Source organism: Embiotoca jacksoni, unplaced genomic scaffold (genome assembly GCF_022577435.1).
Source record: "Embiotoca jacksoni isolate LCO1_2020_lvr unplaced genomic scaffold, fEmbJac1.0.p SCAF_3, whole genome shotgun sequence".
Classification (NCBI taxonomy): Eukaryota; Metazoa; Chordata; class Actinopteri; family Embiotocidae; genus Embiotoca; species Embiotoca jacksoni.
This window is the reverse complement of record NW_027185381.1, coordinates 15,824,526-15,846,413: the sequence shown is the minus strand read 5'-3', so window position 1 is coordinate 15,846,413 and position 21,888 is coordinate 15,824,526. Positions and strand designations below refer to the sequence as shown.

Sequence of the window (21,888 nt, the reverse complement as noted above, 5' to 3'; positions counted from 1 at the left end):
CATGAAACCTGATATATTCACAGCTCTCCTGCAAATTCATAAACATAATCACCAGGTGATTGTAATCAGTTACAGGAAATAATTATTTTCCCATGGAAAAGTAAGCAAGTACTTTATATTAATAACCATAACCAATAAGGTCACCTCATTTGCATTAATATGTTTATTATTAACCCTGGTAGCTATTAATGCAGAGTAATGTTTGACCCTCTCCCTTTGTGTGAGAGTTCCTCTTTCTCCCCTGGCTCCTCCTCCTCTGCCCCACCAACTGAATGGGGCCTTTGTGGGGGGGCTCCCTGGCATTCCAAGGGAATTCTTGCAGGTGAGAGTATATATGCGCAAACAATCCCACACTTAGATGGGATTGCAGCTCACTATTTTCAACTGAAAATGCTCGAAGGGCGGTCATGGGATTTCCTGTAGTGCTCAGCTCTCTCACCCCTAAAAGACCTGCAGCAACTACGAGGGTGTGATCTCAGGAGCGGACAGGGTGTGAGGGAAGGATCCCATTTTCTTGTAACCAGGTGAGTGACCACATGCATCCCTTAAAACCAACAAGCTTACTGAAACCTGTTCACACACAGTGAAGTACATCGTAGAGATTAGGCAAAGCATTACCTTACCAGCAAACATTTGCTTTCTTTCACTTTACTTTTTTGAAGAATGGCTCCACAATAGTAATACGATTTGATCTAATAGTGTTGTTATCTGCTGTGGATAAACACAATAAATAAACTACATGAGTAATAAGTTTGGCTTCACACAGACAGGTACCTGGAAAACATCCAGCATTTTACTCACATTGGGCAGATTGAAGGTGAGTGCCTGTTTGCCTGACCATACATTTACTTTCATTGATGTATTCTCTTGCTGGTTTACAACAAAGGATGTAATCACTTCAATCAGGTGGAGCGCTAAAACAGTTTGGGTTTCACATTATATTTTACTTTAGTTTAATTTGACTTGTGTCACACACGGGTTTTATATCTGCCTCAGCTTTCCTCTCTTCTGTTGGAACTTGTCAAGACAACACTGCCTGCAGGTATGTATGCTTTTTTCCTATGCTGACTAATTAGCTACCTTTGAGGATTAGGTACATACTAATGATTTATTACATTTTCGTGTCAAAATTTAGAGCAAATATTTGTAATTAGCTAAATTTATTTTAACAGACCGCACATTCTCACTGCTCAAATGCGATTTTTTTTTTTTTTTTTTTTTTTTTTTACATTTTATACTGTTTGATGGGCAGAGTCCACAAGAGGTAGGACTTTACTTCTTTATAATCTACTCCTCACCCTCCTTTATCTTTCTTGCCCTTTGATATATACTGGAGTTCTCCATCTTCAAATTACTCACTTCACTTACTTCTGATTTTGTCAGGGGCTAGATTGAAGTAGTGGAAAATCAGTGTTCTTTTCTTTATGTCAGCAAGGGAACAGCATTCATCTTATTTAAAAAAAAAAAAAAAAAAAAAAAAAAAAAAAACAGAGCTTCACATTACTTTGGCCACCTGATTATCTTTATAAAAAAAAAAAAAAAAAAAAGGACAACAGTAACAAATCCTTTATCAAATCTAATTATAAATCCTTAAATCAGACTTTCCAAAAACTCAGGCATAATTTCACTCATTTGAAATTAAGATTGTGATTGAGATGAATCAAACGTAGTTTTTCTTCTGTTTGTCAACTAATGCTCTGTAAATCTCCATTGAATTTCAGATTTTAAAACATGAATATGAAATAAAATTGTGGGTGTAAAGCTGTATTTTGTGTTTGCCAGCACCATGTTGCAGACAGTCGGTGAGTGGCTGTGGTGGGACCGTTTGTGGCTGCCAGCAAACCTGTCCTGGTCTGATCTAGAGGACAGCGAAGGTCGTGTCTACGCTAAAGCCTCTCAACTTTACGCTGCTCTGCCCTGCGCCCTCTGCCTGCTTCTAGTCAGATACCTGTTTGAAAGGTGAGAATATACAGTAGAGACATGCATGTGTCTGGGAGCTTTGCAATGCAATCATCTGGTTTCAGAATACAGGGATTATGTTGCACAAGCTTGAAGCAATGTTATGAAAGTCCAAAAACCAGGCCACCTGTTTGTGCTTGGAAGAAAGTAACACAGCTTTGTGCTGCTTCAGGTACATGGCCACACCGCTGGCTGATGTGTGGGGAATCAGGGACAGGGTGCGTCTCCCAGCAGAAAGAAACCCTCTCCTAGAAAACTACTTCTGCAGCCAAACACGGGTTCCATCACAGGTATGCTAAAAGAGGTGTGATCACTTAAAAACAAAATAGGTCTTTTGTTTACATACAGTTATCTTAAGCAACAGTCACTTACAGTATATATGCATTTTAGCATTTTAGATACTGCATTTGTGTGGATTTTATAAGATTGTTGTTGTCTTGTTAGTGAAGAAACATTTTAGAATAAAGCATGAAATACTTATAAGTAAAACAACAGAATGCACCACTGACTTAAATAAATGAAGCCTTTTATGAACAAGCTTGTTCTGCAGGTTGAACAAAGATAAACTGATTATATGTAAGGTTTTGTTGGCACAAACGTCACTGGAATTTGATGCACTGTAAATAAAAAAATTAAAAAAACATTTCTCAAAGAAACATTGCATCTCAGAGTGGAACACGTTATAGTGTATAGGTTCTTTAGAGAGTGTGCATCCTAGTGTAACCATTGGATGGTCTCCCTTGTGTCTGAGGCTGAGGTGAGGTCTCTTTGTAAGAAGACCGGTTGGCCTCAAAGGACAGTTGAAGTGTGGTTCAGGAGAAGGAGGAACCAGGACCGAGCGGGGCTAAAGAAGAGGTTCTGTGAGGCCAGGTGTGTGCATGTTTGTGTTTGTTGTTTATGCGCTGGCGTGTCTTTGTGAGTATGTGACATTAGTGTTCTTGTCTGTCAACAGTTGGAGATGCTTGTTTTATTTTTTTGCATTTCTTGGTGGGGTCCTAGCTCTCTATGATGTAAGTATTGGGGACATTTCTTACCTTATTTTGTCTTTCTCTTTTCTCCCTCGTGTCTCTCTGTCTTTTGGTTGTTGTCCTTCACACAACGGGGGTGACATGGCACACAAACAGGCATGAGCTCGTTGGCCAACATTTACCCTTGATGCTTTTCTAGGCTATTCTCCAACCCTCCTCACACTCCTCTTCCTCTCTGTGTGTGTTGGCTTTAGAAACCTTGGCTGTATGATCTGAGGGAAGTTTGGGAAGGATTTCCTAAACAGGTAAGTGTTTATATCTTTGTTATTATGATGGACTGCACAATAACGTATGCAGAATGACACACAAATACATCTAAATATGTGTGTAATGTGTTCACACAGTCCATGCTGCCATCACAGTACCGGTATTACCTCTTGGAAATGGGCTTCTACCTTTCGCTGCTCCTCAGTCTCACATTTGATGTGAAACGAAAAGTAAGCAAACAGATTTGTGCAGATGATTAAAATCAAAATGAAAGAGTTTCTTTTACTTTAATCAATTTTTTTTAATTATTATTTATTAGTTATGTTTGTATAATTGATATTTTCTTCATTATTCACAAAATGTTACTTTTGCAAGAGCTTCACATCATACAAACATGTTTTTTTGAACATATATCGTAGTTGATTTTATGTTGTAAACATGCAATCAGTTGAGGAAGAGTATCTTTATGTCAGAGTCATATACTGTATGTTCACCTGTCATGTGTTTGTGTGCAGGACTTCAAAGAGCAGGTGATTCATCACATAGCCACACTGCTTCTTCTGAGTTTCTCCTGGATTTCAAACTACATCCGTATAGGAACACTGGTGATGGTAGTTCATGACTCTGCTGATATACTCCTGGAGGTCAGTGCTGTTGTTACATTAGTCCATATACTATTCCATGTTTTATCTATTGGTATATTGCAGGCTGTGCAGTGGGGTATTAACAGATACTAATTAGCTGTGAGATTTTGTATTGACACTGTTCTGCAGAAACACATTGACTTAAACTGAGATATCATAAAAATGTTACTGGTAAATAGCAAAGCTGTGTTGTTAAAATAATTTTTTTAAAAAGCAGGAAAAAGGATTGAATGTTAAAAATGTGGCTTTGATCATGTGAAAATAAATGTATTTTTTTAAGTTATTTTTGCTACTGTAGTCTTTGTAAAATGTTATAAGAAATACTGAGATACAAGGTCCCTGTGAGCTGTATGGTACAGAAGGCTAGCTCTAATTTCTCATAAGAAGAGACAGATACTTGATGAAAACAGTTGGGGAAAAAAAAAAAAAAAAAGGCTACAGGATAATGGTGGAAGGGGTTGGCCCAAACAAAATACTAGTGACTAGCAATTGTTAAAGTGGAATGAAATGGAAATAGAAAAACTGAGACGTGTTGAAACTGCAATAATCACTGCAGAAAAAAATAGGCAGAATGAACATTGTTCGGGACTCAATATAGTGACATATAGTGTAGCTGCATCTAAACGACTGCATGAATAATGTCAAATTAATAAAAACCAGCTTGTTATCACTATGTTTTATATTTGTTATTTTCAGTATGGTATATTGACATCTCAATAAGTGAAAAGTTGCTGTAGGCAGGTCTGACGATAAAATAAATATATGTATACGTGTTGGCTGGTCCTGCTATACATTTCTTGGCATGTTCTTTGTTTCATGTTAGATGCTCAGATACATAAGAATTCCTGCTCACATTTGCAAATAGCATTTTGAAGTCATGACTCAGATTTCTTGATGCACAAAAAAACCAAGGTGACGTCACTATTAATAATCTAGAGACTAGCAGAGAAACGTTAGTATAAAAAAAAAACTTGAATTACTATAGTGTTGAATAAACATGCCTACAGTTTTTATTCATGTGTTGTATATGAATAGAAACACTGACGGCTGCCCTTGTTCTTTCATAACAAATAAATGAACCTGATTCGTGTCCCTGTTTTCATCTCACAGGGGGCAAAGGTGTTTAACTATGCAAAGTGGCACCAGACTGCTAACACCATGTTTCTGGTGTTTACATTTCTCTTCGTACTGACTAGACTTGTTCTTTTTCCTTTCTGGTAAGTGAGTTAAATGAACAGATGCAATGTAATGCATAATGGCAATCTTGGTGCCCTAAATATTATGTCCATATCCTCCTCAGGCTGATCCACTGTACATGGGTGTACCCGGTGGAGCACTATGCTCCCTTCTTTGGCTACTATTTCTTCAACATCATGTTGCTGGTTCTACAGATACTCCACATCTACTGGGCTATTCTCATATCAAAAATGGTTTACAAGCTCATCTTCAGCAAGGTGTGTTTCTATATTCATCGATGTGAAATGTGTGGCAAAGCTGCACGTCCTGTTGCTTCTCGTTGAAGCACTCATTTTCTACCTCTTCTCTGTGACTCATCTTCATCCTACAGCTGGAAGGCGACGACAGGAGCGATGAAGAGGAGAACGACAGTGACTCGCTGAAGGAAAGAAACCACAAATTCAGGCACATGAATGGCTCTGGTGCCAGAGGCCGGGCCAATGGTCACTGATACAGACAGGAACAGGAAGAAAAAGTCAAATGGACAGCAGACACATGGACATACTCTGTCTGGAATGCAGCTCTTTGAATCTAACAGCATGTAAAAAGAAGAGCAACTACACTTGAGCAGAGGATTTTATTTTTAAGGAACTGTGAAGGATGAGAGAAACTTGGTTGAAGCTTCAAGGTTTCCCAATTTGACTGTATTCTGAACTTTGACGTTATCGTATTCTACTCCCAATTAAAAAAATACAGGATCACCCCTTTATATGTTTTTATTTTTTTTAATTTTTATATCTTGCTGAATTTAATTATAGGCTAATGATAATGAAAGATAACATGTAAGGCTTGTGGGTGGCTACTTTTGGTGCAGTGGGGAAATGTATGTTATTTGTTATGGCTGACTGAGTTTATGCTTTTCAGACATAGGCTGTGGGTGAGTATTTTTTGCAGATCTACGTTCAATTTGTTCAGACGTTACAGCATGCCAACCACAAATCTTAAATCCATCTCACAATTAATTGACAAGCATATCACTAAGGTCTTTAAGTTCAGCTGCAGGGTCTTAAACTGTCGGTGAGCATGAGCGCGAATACAATCCCGTCGACTTCGTCCATGTGCGGCTTCTGAATGGATGACGTAGTGAAAAGCCCAGCTTTTAACAGCCCTATAAATCCATTTGCAGATCCCGATGTAGCTCGGGAGTAAAGCACCGTGGGAGTAAAGCACTGGATGCCAGCGGCTGTACCAGCACAACCTCTCGCGACAGTACGCGAGAACTGGTGAGAACATTGTTACCATAGAGACCACCACACAAAGCCCCAGGAGACGGCGAAACACCAAAAGTAGCTTAACTTATGAACGTCAGCTCTTGTATTAACACAAATATTTTTTTTCAGACTTGTCTGCAGAATGGATTTTATAAGAACCTATAACAGTAGTGTGAAAATCGGAAACTGGAATGAAGACCTGTGCTTAGAAGAGGTTTGTTTCAAACTAAAGATGTTTTCGGGACGAGAGTTAACTCATCGTAGTTAAGTAACGTTTTTTTTTTGTTTTTTTTTTAATAAGACCATCAAGAAGTAAACATTAGTTTACATTTTAAAATTGACTAAATGACTGAAAACGGATTTGAAATGGAAATGGGTACCAATTCAGTCTGACAATGAGGCTTCTGTCCTTCAGGAAGTGAATTTAATCTCGGTTTTCTCAGAGTCAAACACGTCACTGGGTTTACTGACGCAACGTAAACAACTTTTATCGCCATTCGTTAACGAAGTGGAAAAGAAAAGCAGAATATAATTAATCATACTGCCACTAAAAGAGGGAGGAAGACAGAAAATGTATCTAATGATTATAGTCTTTAAAAAATATTTTACCCCTTTTATACTTTTATGGCTGAAAACATTATCTGATATCTTATACAGTCTTCCTTGTTCCACCTTACTGAAAATAATCTGATAAACTGATAAATATCCAATGTGAGACTCTTGGGTTTAATATTTGTATTTGTATGGCTGTAAAATGTCCTCACCTTGCAACATTTAGATGCCATTTAATGCACATTTCTGTGATGTTTATTGGCAGCAGCTCATACGAGGAGAGAGATCACAACATGTGGCCGTGCCCGGTTCCTAAATCTCACTGCCTGAACTCTCCCACAGGCTCAGTTATAAGGAACACATTCTTCCTGATAAAGATGAGAATGTGTCCTTGGCTTGATTTTGCTTAACAGAGAGTGGGCCGGGCTGTCTCTAGTGTGAGCAGAATCAACAGTCATCTCGGTATGTCAGGCCTGCAAAAACACACATTGTAAATGTTAATGTTTTTTTTTTTTTTTCCAGGATGCCAAGGAAGAATATCTGGAGAAAAAGGAGAGGGGTGAGCTTGCTGCCCAAAAAGTAGATTTCCTCAAAGAGAACATTTTGAGACCGGTAAAATGAGTTTAATCTAATCAAGAACATCTTTCAAAGCAATACCAACGACACAATGGTTATGACAATGATGATGGTGTTTGTCCACTTGTGTAGGTGAATCTCTCGGTGACTAATGACGGCGGATTGCACTTCGGGGATGTTATAATGTTGGTGAACATGGGAGGAGAAAACAGTGAGCGCAGCGTAGTCAGCATTAACGCTGACATTAACAGTTTGACAAAGACTCCCTCGCCTGGCATTCAAATCCCTTGTGCTGTCAGTGCAGGAAAAAGTGTTCAGCCCTGCACACGCACTGCATTCATCATTACCAGGTAAACACTGTCATTTAAAATGACATCCACATTAACCTCAGTGCACACAGTAACACTCCAGATGTAAACTTGTAACACTGCCTGTGTGACTTCAGTGTTGATGGCAGTCCAGAAGGATCCATGCTGCGATTTGAGCAAAGCTTTGCCCTGAAAACAACAAGTGGCTTTGCCAGGGGAGTAAGTGACACACAGACATGCACACATTTAAATAAGTAATGTGCACAAAGACTGACTGCACTGCTAAAGTGGCACTCCACCGATTGTCGACATTGAGATCCTTTAGTATGTCACCGGGAGAACTGTGAAAACGGTTATTTTTTCTTTTTTTTTTGGCTGAAGGGAGTTTGTGGGTTATTATTGAACAATGTTATTTCACTTGTGCTTGATAGAAACTGGATGTTTGGAGATTGAATAAATAGGTTATTTACCAGGCAGGGCAAGTCTAATAATAGATGCAATATTGGAAGTGGTGTACCAGTAATCGGGACTAAAAAAAAGGCTGTGTGTCTGGGGGGGGGGGGGGGGGGGGTCGAGTTGTGCGAGTTGGATGAATATGATGTGTCTTGTGACCATGTATACTTGTGAAAAAAAAACACAAATGTTGTCTTTTGTATGTTATTTCTGGCGTTGACTCATTTTCTGTTAATTCTTTCCCCACAGCTTAATTTGACTAGTGACCTGCAAAGTTTTCAAAAGGTATATCACGTTCAAACATTATCTATTGAAGATCATCAAGGAGAAATCATTATAAAGCCCAACCAGACGTTTAACCCTCGTGTTGTTCTTGGGTCAAAATGTGTTCTGTGTTCAACCAAGTTCTATTTTATTTCTATATTTTTATATTTTTTTGGGATCATTGGTCATCATTCTTTAAAGAAACCTTCACAGCCTCCTTGTCACCAATGATCCCAAAAAAATATGAAAATAAAGTAGAACTTGGTTGAAGACAGCTGCGGGTCATTTTGACCCGAGGACAACAGGAGGGTTAACAAAGTGTACATGTGGAATTCTTACATGCTTAAAGTTTAATGCAGAAATGCAGCAGTTATGTTCGTCCTTTTCACTTGAATTTCTTGATTGTCATATTGCTGTGTCTTGATTTAAAGTATGCAAAGAAATCCCACCTCCAAGAAGTAAACCTGGATGACAATGCCTCCTTTCTTTCATGGTGGAAGGTAGTGCACTTTGACCCCCAGGAGAGGCTTGAATATGAGGATCAGCCAGTTCCTGTAAGTCTTATCTCCACCTGTTGCAACATCAGCATGTTATGTGTCAATTAAGTCTGTAACTACACAGAAAGCTAAAATGTGTTGTCCTTCCTTCACCTCCATTGCATTGAAAATGTCCATCCAATTATCAACACGCTTTTCTTTTTTTTTTTTTTTCACAGGCTAATGTGAAGGTGGTGATCATACACTGCAAGACAAACCAGGCTCTTGCTGTGCTGGGTGATCGAGTCTTTTGGTATTTTCCATTTTTCTTTTTAAAGTATCCCTAAACTAAGGGTAATGTGTTGTGTGAGGCAAATACTATATGTAAAGAAAGATATCACAAAAAAAAAACTCCAAGTAAACTGACTGTTAAGGCTAAATTTGAGTTACAGTGGCATGAAAAGCCATTTCTATTCTCAACAAAGAGAGCAACTTTAAGTCGCAACCTGACGAGAATCAGGTGTCTTCACCCAGCAAACGACCTGATGTGTAATCAGAATCCAAATGTCAGGAAAAATACCCTGTTCACTTCTGTTATGAACAGATAGGGGCCTCCAGTATGGCAGCTACAAGTCATGAAACAATGCCTGCGTGCCTGCTGTTGTTCTATAGTGTGTGACAGTTATGTCTCTGCAGGACCACATACGGCAAAGAGTACGAGGTGACGGCGCACACCTTCCTGGACTGCTACAAAGTTGAAAAGGACAACAATCACTGGATACTGTGCACCTCTGACCCTGCAGGGGACGGACTTGCCCTTCTCAACCGCTAACAGTCACTGGGTAACAACAAGGCGCTCACATAGGCAAACCCTGGTATCTAAGTCTATCGCCACTTATTCTTATGTCCAAATAGGCCAGCAGCAACTAAAGGTTTTACAATAAAGGTTGTTTATTTCTGTTTACATCACTGATTTTTGCCTCTCAGGAATTTTTTTTTTTTTTTAATATTATTCAGACAATGTGAGAGGTGCATTGCTCTATGTAGGCATTGTCATAAAAAACTAAAGGTCATGCTTGAAAGTGGGAGGAATTGGGTGAACTGGAATTTGTTCTGTAAGACATTTTATTGACATATCGATGAGTTATATGATGAATTATGAGTAATAAATTTAAGAAAAAAGGATGTGGACAGTCCTCGCCAGCTCACTTCATGCACTCCTTTGCCCTTATATGGGCTTTTCACATTGGATATTCTTAGTCAAAGATGGCTACGGGCCCACTTAGCTCCTTTTCACATACACATTGTTAACCCAGGGTTAACCGAAGCCCAGGGCTATACTATTCACACTTAGCTTCTGCTGGCCCTGGGTTAAATGTCTGTCACTGATGATTACAATGTAGAACTAGAATACGAAATCTTTCGCCGGGAGACATATGTGCATCAACTTTCATGAGTTTTTGAATATGACAAAGCCTCCAAAAAGGCAAATCACTTTACGTGAGAATAATAAGGAACGAGAAAAAGAAAAAGAATTCCTTGAAAAACAATAGGGCTTTCGCACCATCGGCGCTCGGGCCCTAATGATGCATCACTAGGCTCCACTTCAACAGCAAGCAGCAACTTTACTCTAGTCCCGTTTCACACAGGCACATTATAACTTTGTGTTTTGTCAATTTTCAGGGGATAAACCTGCAAGGTCAGGGCAAACCCTGATCCAGGGCAGGCCCAGCAAGACCAAGGCTAAAGTTTGGGCTGGGGTTCAGGATTGTGTCAGTGTGAAAGTTTTCTACGAACTGGGCTAAGTGCAGTGAAAACCCCCCATATAAATATATAATAAATATCACATCGCACAATTAGTGTTTAAAGTAAGACCATGCAACTTTTAGAAGAACAAATTATAGAGCCTTCCCACGTGAATTCATATGCAAGATAAAAAAAAATAATCTGTGTGATATGTCCGGTATTGCTAATTATGTGGCCTCTATGTTAAAGATTCCCTTCAGGCATATTCAAAGAAATACAAAAATACTCTGCTTTGAATAACATTTTGTGTCTAATGTGTTTTCCATTTAAAAATAAAAGTTCAAATGAATGGGTACATATTCTTATAAATAATTATTCTTATGAGACAATGATGCCCTTGTCTCATTGAATAATCCTCAATCTATGCAAGTAGTTTTTTCTTTGAAAAGTTTAACGACTGGGTACAAAATGGCCTCCTGCATCGCTGAAAGACCATTTACAGTATTTGTGCAATGAGTTTCCACTTCACACCGGTACAGATCGCCTTACAAATTATTGGCGATCAAAGAAAAATGCCCCAAATTTTAGATACAAAGTAAACTCCACTTTCAACAGACGAACGTGAAAACAGCGCTCCGCTTTCAGACTCTGAACATAAATACATTTTGTACCGAAAAATCAAACATTTACGAGAAACAATGAATGACCTATAAGTAAAGATGGACTTTAACTAAAGATAAGTTACTATGTAACTCACCTTAATGAGACAATTCAATGACTTAACTTATTCGAATTACATTTGGCATGCAACCTATTTGTTTGGTTTGATCCTTAAATTAATAATCACACGTTTGTAGTTTCCTGGTTGTGGTAACCTATTATTTCTCCCTCTCCTTCGCTAAGGCATCATGTAGCCGGCCGTATAGATTATTAAAACGTGGCCAGTGACGTAAATCACGTATGCTAAGTAGACTCAAAATCGACTGCATGCATGTGCTTCTTTCTTGCACCTGACGACCAAAGTCAACTCCCTTTGTGGAAAACGTGCTCTACGCTGCGCAGGTGACGGGCATCATGTTTCTGCATAGTAGACTCGCAAGCGAGACACGTGGAAACTGGAGATGGTATTTTATTCCTCCTGGTCGCGAGGATCACATGCGGCCTGCCGCGGGTTAAAACACAGCTAAATCTACCAAAAAAAAAAAAAAAAAAATTAAAAAAAAAAAGTGCCACGGGTAGCCTATTCCTTTAGATAAAGATGCGACGCCTCTGGCACGGGGGAGTGTTCAATTGAACAACATTTAACCGGTTTGCATTTGTTTCTAATGAGTTTTTTTTTTTATATTTTTCTTTACAATTATGCGCGAAGATTCCCAACAGCGTTTCAATTCTGTATTTGATTATGTTTTGGATTTAGGTGCCATCTAATATAAGTATCGAGGTATTAGTTTTCTGCTAAAACAAAAAAAAAAAAACAGGTTGAACACAGCGCCTAATTTAAAGCGCTGAACGCCTTCAAGAGATAAAGTGACCAGTCGGTGGTTTGTGGAGAAGCACTTCGCCTCTCCGGAAAGGTGAGTTGAAGACGGTTTACGATCCCATGTCGAATGTGTTTGATATCTTCTGGTTAAGAGGCACATTGGTCGTTGTGCAATTAAAAATAGTCCCGATTCCTTAAACTCATTTGGTTGCAGTTGTGTTAATTCTATATTAAGGTCTATTTTTGGGGGATAAATGTGGACTTCCGGGGTTCTCTGTGAGACAGATTTCAGCCTGTCCTTCCAGACATTTCAGGAGGATTATTATGGCTTCAGTTGTCTTAACGTTTATTTAATACCTTAATAAAAAAAAATAAAAAAAAAATCGCACACATATTCGCCATATAAAACCTATATAGGCTGGTTTAATCTACTTTACCAGTCATTTTGATTGGTGTAACTTCAATACTTGCAGTATTTTTACATTGAGATAATTTTGCCTAATTTAAAGACCTAAACAATTGTTGTTTTATAAAGAAGCTTTTTCAGCCCATTGCCATGAAAGGGATCAATGTAGTTGGTGTTATTTGTAGCAAGATTTAAAAAAAAAAAAAAAAAAAATATATATATATATATATATATTATTAATAAATGAAACATTTAATGAGGATGCTTTAAAAAGACTTATTGATTTTGGTGCTATGTAAGATTTCTAAAGCACACACAGCATATGGATAGCAATGAACCACAAACTAAACTGAAATCAAACGTTAGCTAAGGGCCAACCAACTAGTCTGAGTGCTTACATTCCTGTTCATGGAAAAAAACCAAAAAAAACGTGTAGACCAGATGACCAGCTGTTGATACCTCATAAATACAAATTTGAACCCGTTTCAAACAGGGTATGGGTGAAGGAATGCTGAATAGAAACAGAACCAAATTACCACAGTGATGATTTTTTTAAATTTTTTAATTTTTTTATCAAATAGATATTTCATATAACTACTGAATTATATTTTCTCTTATTGAAATAGTTATTTATTTATTTATTTTTTAAAGGAGAGGATTCAAATAGAGTAATTAAATGGAGTCTGTTTCAGAGCCCTCCCGTTGCTTGGGGAAAACTATTCTGACGAAGACAGACTAAATACTGAAGCCAAAAGTCATCTGTTAACTTTTAACTGAACACTCTAGCAAAGAAGCTGCAGACACTGAATCATGGAAAAGGTTCCTCAGTGGTCTGGCTACAGGCTTTTTGTGTAAATTGTAAAGCATCCCTGGGTGAGATCTCTCTTTAATCAACTGCCAGAGGCAAAAAGGACAGAAAATAGTTTGGGTAGAGCTGTCAACCTAACCTGCGGGAGGTAGCAAAGTAGGTTAACAACAGCAGTGCACATTAACAACCTAGCTCGTAAAGGCCAGGTTAATATGTGTTGCATGTTGCAGTGTAATTGATATGCTGTGTATTGATTGTATCACCAGATAATCATGGCAGTGGATGTCCCTGGACTGGTGGCTATGGTGGTTTTTTATATTGTGATCTTGCTAATTGGTATTTGGGGATCTAGAAAATCCAAGAAGGTGGAGAAGACGTGCACTGGCAACAAGAGCGAAGTTGCAATTATTGGTGGCCGTAATATCGGTGTCTTGCCCGGGATTTTTACCATGACAGGTAATACTTAAGTTTATGTTTTGTCAGTAGTACTTATTATGCATGCCCTATGCTCCTTTTTTACTTTGTTATATTTATATTTGTGGTTTATGTGTGTTTTATGTGTGTTTTATTTATATTTATATTCTCTGTTTTGCTTTTAGCGACATGGGTTGGTGGGGGTTACATTATGGGGACTGCTGAGGCCGTTTATTCTCCCACTCAAGGTCTCATCTGGGCTGTAGGACCTCCTGCATATTTTATCAATTTATTTTTGGGTAAGTAGCTGAAACAAAATAAGCTTCTGTATATTGATGCCCTGTAGAGCAAAAGTTGATGGTTGTCGCGTAAACTTAACGAATATTATTTTACTCCTTCAAGAAATTGTTAAACATGTTTTTTTCCGTCTTTAATAGCACCCTGGGGTTGTGCTTACTCCTTCATACTTAGGGGATACAGGACATGATACCTGGCATTTGTTTTTGAGTGTTTGTGCGCCATATGTTCTACGCGATACTCTTCAACAATAGTTTAGTCACGAACACAAACAAAAGTCAGCATAAATAATCTTTAGGACATAGATTCGCATTAATAAATGCGATTTACACAATGCCAATAGGGTCTCGATACAGAGTGCAGTGATTAGGTTGTAGGGCCAAGGTGACAAATACTAAAATTACATTGCAGAGATGTGTCTTGTATGCATGATGAGATTATATCTGGAAAAAAAAAAAAAAGGATTGCTGGCAGACTGACAACTTTTGCACACAAAACAGGATTGTATTTTGGAAATGAATTATGTATCAATAAATTTGTTTCGAGGTTATCGTGACGGAGAACACAATGTTCATCAGACCTCACACACATCTGATGCAATGTATCACCTCTGTCCAGCGGTCTCACCTTGTTCTAAAAGTCAGTAACATTGTTAGAAAGCCATAGTGTCCTCTGTCATAACTTGTTTGTGTTTGCAAACATAACGATGTGCATATTTACACCAAGCATTGGTGAGCCTTTTGTAATCCAGGACAGGCCCTGGTCTGGGTCTGTCTTCCAGAACCTAGGCCTTGAATGCTTACTTAGCTTCTGCACAATGTGCAGCCACATGCTTAATCTGGCTTGATGTTGTGTACCTCTTCAAAATAAGTAAAAGTACAATCCACTGGCCTCATACACGGATCTCAGAATTCCATCATACAGAGCGCAGAGGACTTTATGGTGCATTTTATTTTTAGATAATACTTTAGAACACATAATTGCACCTTTGGGTTGATTTACATCACTCAAGAGGCCATTGGTTTTTCCATATAATGACAAGACATCCTTATTTGTGAGTTTAGTTAAATTCAATTCAGCCTTGCAGGCACTATTGACTTCATAAAGCCTCTCAGGAGGACTATTAAGAATCATAACAAATGTTACCTGGTCTGACATGGTTGGTTGTTAAAGAATTGATACCAGAAAAGCATGGGCACCAGCACTGCTAATGCAGTGGTCAAGTCATGAAGTTGTGCACCAGATTTCCCTGATGTAAGCATAGCTATCTTTAGTAGTTGACTGGATAATACATTATTCTTATCACAGAACTGTAAAATATATTTGGCAAACAGTGAAAACCTATCCGAGAGGTCAGCCTTCATATCACCAACAACATAAACGATGCATAAAAGCAAGTTTATTCGAGGATGCGTTCTTATTCTATCGACACGCATAAGGTTTCTACATGAAGTATAAAAATGCGTTAATCTTACTGCAAGAACCAATCAACTTCAGACCTGATGGTATTTAATGCCGAGTCCAACTTTTTGTGCCATTAGAATATCCACATCTACAGCTATGCTTTCTCTCATCTCTATTCGTATCGTAAGATCAGTTGTGGATTCACGCGCCACAGTTTTCTCTCATTCTGTTTGTGACGTTTTATGTTTAGGTTAATGCCACAAATGTGCAGGACCAGCAGTCAGATGATATTGTGAAACTGCATTTATAGGCGCAATACCAGGCACACTTTTTGAGTGATGCCCAATTTCAATCAACTAAGATGTGTATGAGGTGATTGTCCATCATAAGGCCAACAGCTTGGCTTTGCTTGCATTAGACAAATGCGATTCTTGTCGGGTTTTAAGCCGTGAACCTGAGACCCTCTCATTGAGAACTTGTAAGCAACAATTCAGTAGGTAAAGTCTGTATATTTGTATTCTCCACATCTTTCACCATCAGTAGATTGTTGGGATATCTGGGCCTACAAACATACACTTGCGTAATTATTCATACAAACAATAAATTCCCACCTCACCTAACTTGCTTGTTAGTATAATGTGTGCTGACATGTCTGAATTGTTTCTATTTAATGACTAATAGACTCATCGTTGTATCGCCATTGAAACCACTAGAGTGGCAAAAAAAAAGTAACTCGTGTTTATTTGTTTTCAATAGATGTTTTCTTTGCCTACTTTTTTTTTTTTTTTTTTTAAGGTGGATTGTTTTTTGCCAAACCTATGAGGTCGAAGCGTTACGTGACCATGTTGGACCCATTTCAGAATCGCTATGGCAACATATTCACTGCAACACTTCTGCTTCCTGCTGTGGTCAGTGATATTTTGTGGGTGGCGTGCATCCTTGCTTCTCTGGGTAAGTAACTCTTTGTGGCTGAGCCTTCATGTCTCAATGTGTCAATTTAAACATGCGCAGTATTACACCGCCAGAATTAGTTACATAACATATAATTTATATGTTATTGTGTCATGCCATCTCTGATTTAATGTTTTATGTGATTTCCAGGAGGAACGATGAGCGTAATACTTGGTCTTTCGACTACCATCGCCATCATCATCTCAGCAGCTGTGTCCATCATCTACACATTTCTGGGGGGTCTCTACTCAGTTGCATACACTGATATAGTTCAGCTTTGTTTCATGTTTGTCAGCCTGGTGAGACATAAAAGCACAGATGGATGGAAATGACTGAACGGAGGGGAGGATGGATGGAGAGAGGGCAAAAAAAAAAAAAAAAAATGGCACTTAAATGAGAGATTAATACTTAAAGTAAGAGATGAAAGTAATTCAGTCGATAACTTGTCCTGTTTTTTTGTGTGTTTTTTTTCCTTCTGTTTCAGTGGCTCTGTATTCCTTTTTTGGTGCTCAGTCCCGCAGTTATTGACCTCTCACAAACAGCCCACCTTAACCAATCAAATGGACAGGCGTGGCTAGGAGAGCTGGAGCTGGCAGACGCAGGAAAATGGGTTGATGAGATGCTGATTCTGGTTAATTTTTACAATTCATTTTGTGTCAATGTGTCGTTTAGTTAGGTGACTGAAATGCAACACCCGTAGCTTTCACATGCAAACACATCATTATTAAGCAGTTTGTACATTTACAACCATTAAAGGTGATTTGCAAACTTACTGACCGACGTGTTGTCTCGCTAGGCTGTCGGGGGACTGTCATATCAAGCCCTGTACCAGAGAATCCTCTCTGCAGCCTCCTCTGCTCAGGCTCAGGTCACCTGCTTTGCTGCTGCTGGGGCAACTTTTATCATGGGGATCCCCTCAGTTGTCATTGGAGTAATGGCTGCCTGTGCAGGTACAGTCGAATGTAAACGCACACTGTACATACATGTTCAGTAGTTATGACACTTCTGGCCCACCACAATCGTAAACGGTGTGGGATAGTCGAATCTAGGTTGTATTTGTACTTACGAGTATTTGCATGATTTGTTGTGGTTTCAAACATTTAGCCTCCTTCTCCCCAGTGGTAGATTTTTTTTTAAAAATTTTTTTGATGCCATCAAGTGACCTTAAAAGCTTTTTCCAACCCCGTTATTTCTTTTCATTTTTTTTTTTTTACCTCTGTATCTTCTCTCTCTTACTCTCCTTTGTCTCTCAGACTGGAACCAGACAGAGTATGGTCTACCCCCTCCTTTTGAGCGAGGGGATGCAGGGAAGATCTTGCCGCTTGCCCTGCAATACCTCACACCCTCCTGGGTCTCAGTGTTAGGCATTGCTTCTTTGGCTGCGGCAGTCATGTCCTCCATGGATTCTACACTGCTGTCCTCAGCGTCCATGTTTACACAAAACATATACAAGACTACTTTGAGGAAGCAGGTGTGTGTGTGTGTGTGTGTGTGTGTGTGTGTGTGTGTTTAATTCAGCATCAAGCAACGTAATTCCCCTTCATTATCCATCTCCCCTTGTCTTTCTGCAGGCCTCAGAGAGGGAGCTGCAGTGGGTGATCCGTCTTAGCCTGCTGTCCGTGGGCCTGGCAGGAACAGGACTGGCCTTCGGTGGTGACAGTGTGCTTGCCCTCTGGTTGTTAAGTGGAGACCTCCTCTACTGCGTTATCTTCCCACAGCTGGTCTGTGTCCTGTTTGTCCACTGTAGTAATACCTATGGTGCTATTAGTGGATACATAGTAGGTCTGCTTCTGCGTGGGTTGAGCGGGGAGCCATTTCTTGGGCTCCCTCCTCTACTCCTGTACCCAGGTTGGAGGGAAGAGGACGGAGTTATCACACAGTACTTTCCCTACAGGACTCTGGCCATGCTTTCCTCTGGGATATGTATTGTTACAGTGTCCTGGCTGGTGGACCTCGTCTTCCGTCAGCAACTAATTACTCAGTCCTGGGATTTACTGAAAGTGTTTGAACAGAGAAAAGAGACGGATGGGGAGGAAATACCCGTCCCCTGCGAGGAAAAGAACATCACTCTTAGTTCAAAATTATAGATTTAATTTAATTACAAACTCGTTCAAAGTAGCCTGCGCAATCTCTGAACAACAGTATGACGAGAGTAATTCCAATAGGCAGCTGAGGCATCATGGTGTTTCCGTTCACTAAAACAGGTTTAAGATAAGTGTTTATTAGTCCGACAGCGGGACAATTCAGTTATCCCGGCAGTTTAAGCATAGAAAGTACCGGTAGAAAAAAGATTCCATTCTCATAATTTTAGTCTTGATTTCAAAGGTAATAAAATTCAGATTCAGCAGTAACTGAAGAAACAAAGCTTTGAATGTTATTTGAAGTGTAATACTTATGATGAGACTGATTCTTCCTCAGAAACTCATTAGAAATGTTGGTCAAAGTATTTACCACGATTTAATTTTTTTTTTTTTTAAAGGGATCATCACCAAAGGACCATAAAGATAGTGAAGCACTCTGAATAGTTTACAAATGTTTTGTGATTGCATGTGTTCATAATGAAGTATGTCTCTGATCTTTACATACAGTAATTACACACCAATTAAAAGTATTAGCCGTTTTTGTCAATGATTTGACTTCATGTTCAATCGGAGCTACTTGACATATTCACTAGAATTAAACTGTGATGCCTCCATTGCAGCAGCAGAGGGCGACACCTAAACACTAAATTGACCTGAACAGCTTTATCAGGCTCTCACGAGGTGGTGATTCTCCTCTCTCCCCCCCCCCCCCCCCCCTCTCCTCTCCGAAAACACATTTTAAAATTTAAGAAATCCACGAAACTGCAGTTTTAAGGTAAAAAAAAATAAAATAAAATAAAGTGTGTTGAGAGTCACTCATCTGTTTCGTCCATACTGGTTTATTTTCATTCACTTATTTAAAAAAAAAACAAACACGAGAGTTTTACTTGTATTTTTACCATATAAATTACGCTTCAAATTTCGCATAGGCCTATTAGAGCCTTGTTTTGGTCATTAGGGCCTAAACCTCATAAACATTATAGGCCAACGCAAAAGATCAAAACAACAAAACAAAAAAAAACAGGACTCCCCCTAAAGTAATACGGGCTAATCAATTTTTGGTTGTCTTCAGGTAATAGACCATTTAGCCCAATACAAAAGTATATTGGTTAAGAAAAGCGAACCTACCTCACCACCTCCTTTCCTTTCACCTTAGGATGTTTCATAGCCTACCGTAATATGCTACAGCGACGGTAGTGATCGGGATTATTTAGACCTGTTCGGTGATTTGTTCAAGTAAATGCTGGAATATTTATTCAGATTGTAACAATAAAATTCACCGTTAATTTCCCCGATGGAAGTCGTTCTTGCAAAACAAATGGTTGGAAGAACCACAGACGCATTCAGGAGTTGGGAAACGGGCTTGTCAATCAAACCGCTGTGAGACGAAAATAACCAGAAGTATTCAATTATTTTCACGTCAGTGAAATAGCCCACTCTTATGGGCTTACGGTAAAATGCACCTGCATGATGTTTGAGAGAGACATTAGAAACGCAGGATGGAGGCTTCAGAGTGACGCTCGTGGCTCTCATCTCATCACTGCTTGTATGAGATGAATGAAAGTTGAAGGCAGATCTGTACAGTCCCATCTTGAATCAAGCTCCATGTCACATTTTACTTCGGGCCTGTGACGATTGTGTGCTGTGTAACCTATGGTACAGCTCCAATCCACTAAATAGACTTCATAGCATTGAAAGTTGTCCTATTTATTGCAGCTGCAAGAAGTTGCTGTGACTTTGAAATTATTTAAGTTAGAATGATCATATATTTCCACTTAACACTGTTAAATTAACAGTATAATGTAAAATATTTGTCCACTTAACGACATTTCTCTGCTGGGAAAGTCCTCATCTGAGATTATGTCAAGTGATTTCATAATTGGCAAAACAATTAAGGATTTTCAATAAACCATATCTGCAGTTTTAATATTAAGGTCTTCTTAGTCGCTTATTTTGTGTGAAGAAATCCTGTGGGTGCTGACCTTGGAGTTACCCTCAAAACACTCGTCACACGCGTACATTAAATAAAATGCTAAATTCAAAGTTATTTTTATCACCCGTTTTTACTAAAGTTGTCCAGATGTGAGGGAGGATCATCATCAAGCAGTTTGTCCAAACCACATTTGTAATCTGTGAAAACCAACATGCTGTTGGCAATACTTTATAATTCATTCAAAGTATTCTCTGATACTCCTTTTCTTTTAACCTCTAATATGAGCTGCATAATGTTTCACATTACGTTAAATCTGTTCTGATATCAACTCTGTAATATTTTGGCATGCATTTAAAAAAATATATATATATATTTCTGTCAAAGCAAAAAAATAGTTTGAAAGAAAGATAAGTGATACTGAATATTGGCAACTAATCAAGCCAAAATTCCTCAGTTAAACTCTCACATTCATTGTAAACATTTACCAAACACACTCACACGGAAGAAATTCATCTCAGATAGCATGGTCTGATTACAGGTTGTATTTCCCAATAATGTTTTACTTTATCTCAGGTTTCCACAAGTAATATTTCTTTATCTTTTGACTGAGACAAATATTTCAAAACTTTATTAAAACAAAGGGCCAGACTACCTGGTAGAAATGAGTTCCTCTGGTCCCTTGGATTAACCTGCCCACAATTTATGTCAACTATGGAATTGTGTTTTGATTAAACACGTTTTTTTTTTTGAAGAAGAAGAAGAACTTGTGCTAGGTCAACTAAACTAATAATAGTAATAAATTATGCATTTTGACTCTGAGCTAATCTATAGAACCAAAGTTAAGGTTTGAAAATAAAACCAGAACAGCCACCTCAGGATCCTCATACCATTTCAGTTATTGCCACAGAGACATGTGTCAACTTGGTAAGACGCACACATTTGCAACAAGACGATGCAACGATTTTGGTAGCCAATAAATTTCATACACAATACTTTGCGTGGGTGTTGCATTTGTTTTGATTAGTGAAACGCCAAAATCAATGTGAAGAAATTGTTCCCTAAAGCAGATTGCAGCCTTACATATTGCAAATCTGATGAAAGGACCCCCAGACAATCATCTTGAGGACCCAGCCTCGGGTTGAGAACCTAAGTCAAATGAGAGCGTGTTCCCACATACACGGAGAAGTTACCTGATTTGATAAGTGGAACAATATACAGTGAACATTAGTAAAAAAAAAAAAAAAACCAAAAAACCCATGCATTTTGCTCATCTAAACGAAAGTTTTAGAGATATACCAACACACGCCGAGCCTCCTCGTACTCCCTTCAGAGACACCCAGCTGAGGCGGTGCGCGCGTCTTGTTTAGGGTGTCCCGAGCTGCTTCGAGGATCGCTGCGTCTGAATCCACTCCGGGTTTTCCTCCCTGCTCCCGGCCACCTTATCCGTAGCACTA

The 21,888-nt window shown here is 38.8% G+C and overlaps 3 protein-coding genes across 6 annotated transcripts; all 3 read left to right on the top strand.

Annotated features, from left to right (window-relative positions):
- Positions 1–999: 999 nt before the first annotated feature.
- cers3b (ceramide synthase 3b) lies at positions 1,000–5,742 on the top strand. Its single transcript, XM_069162798.1, has 11 exons — positions 1,000–1,042; positions 1,783–1,959; positions 2,132–2,249; positions 2,711–2,829; positions 2,912–2,969; positions 3,182–3,232; positions 3,332–3,424; positions 3,710–3,838; positions 4,949–5,055; positions 5,139–5,292; positions 5,406–5,742. Exons 2-11 carry the CDS (start codon positions 1,787–1,789, stop codon positions 5,523–5,525), a joined length of 1,122 nt encoding a protein of 373 aa, XP_069018899.1. The 5' UTR covers positions 1,000–1,042; positions 1,783–1,786; the 3' UTR covers positions 5,526–5,742.
- A 605-nt stretch (positions 5,743–6,347) lies between these two features.
- cfap161 (cilia and flagella associated protein 161) lies at positions 6,348–10,945 on the top strand. Of its 4 annotated transcripts, XM_069162772.1 has the most exons (9): positions 6,348–6,499; positions 7,360–7,449; positions 7,546–7,763; positions 7,859–7,940; positions 8,424–8,459; positions 8,870–8,992; positions 9,154–9,227; positions 9,611–9,756; positions 10,598–10,945. In XM_069162772.1, the coding sequence occupies exons 1-8, from the start codon at positions 6,428–6,430 to the stop codon at positions 9,744–9,746; spliced, it is 831 nt and encodes a 276-aa protein (XP_069018873.1). In that variant the 5' UTR covers positions 6,348–6,427; the 3' UTR covers positions 9,747–9,756; positions 10,598–10,945. The 4 variants fall into 4 exon arrangements, with proteins under 4 accessions (XP_069018873.1, XP_069018874.1, XP_069018872.1 ...); XM_069162773.1 differs by lacking the exon at positions 10,598–10,945 and having other exon boundaries at positions 8,939–8,992; positions 9,611–9,876; XM_069162771.1 differs by lacking the exon at positions 10,598–10,945 and having other exon boundaries at positions 9,611–9,876.
- Positions 10,946–13,626: 2,681 nt separating this feature from the next.
- LOC138206248 (high affinity choline transporter 1-like) lies at positions 13,627–19,030 on the top strand. The gene is made up of 8 exons (XM_069162824.1): positions 13,627–13,810; positions 13,954–14,067; positions 16,265–16,420; positions 16,571–16,719; positions 16,905–17,051; positions 17,217–17,370; positions 17,674–17,891; positions 17,992–19,030. The coding sequence occupies exons 1-8, from the start codon at positions 13,627–13,629 to the stop codon at positions 18,505–18,507; spliced, it is 1,638 nt and encodes a 545-aa protein (XP_069018925.1). The 3' UTR covers positions 18,508–19,030.
- Positions 19,031–21,888: the final 2,858 nt, after the last annotated feature.

Bases quoted from the DNA above. Each gene is read 5' to 3' on its own strand.
- cers3b (XM_069162798.1), top strand. From the start codon at position 1,787: ATGTTGCAGACAGTCGGTGAGTGGCTGTGGTGGGACCGTTTGTGGCTG. The intron at 1,960-2,131 runs GTGAGAATATAC...GTGCTGCTTCAG, and splicing joins GTCAGATACCTGTTTGAAAG to GTACATGGCCACACCGCTGG. The intron at 3,425-3,709 runs GTAAGCAAACAG...GTTTGTGTGCAG, and splicing joins CATTTGATGTGAAACGAAAA to GACTTCAAAGAGCAGGTGAT.
- LOC138206248 (XM_069162824.1), top strand. From the start codon at position 13,627: ATGGCAGTGGATGTCCCTGGACTGGTGGCTATGGTGGTTTTTTATATT. The intron at 16,421-16,570 runs GTAAGTAACTCT...TGTGATTTCCAG, and splicing joins GTGCATCCTTGCTTCTCTGG to GAGGAACGATGAGCGTAATA. The intron at 16,720-16,904 runs GTGAGACATAAA...CTTCTGTTTCAG, and splicing joins GTTTCATGTTTGTCAGCCTG to TGGCTCTGTATTCCTTTTTT.
- cfap161 (XM_069162772.1), top strand. From the start codon at position 6,428: ATGGATTTTATAAGAACCTATAACAGTAGTGTGAAAATCGGAAACTGG. The intron at 7,941-8,423 runs GTAAGTGACACA...CTTTCCCCACAG, and splicing joins CAAGTGGCTTTGCCAGGGGA to CTTAATTTGACTAGTGACCT. The intron at 9,228-9,610 runs GTATTTTCCATT...ATGTCTCTGCAG, and splicing joins CTGGGTGATCGAGTCTTTTG to GACCACATACGGCAAAGAGT.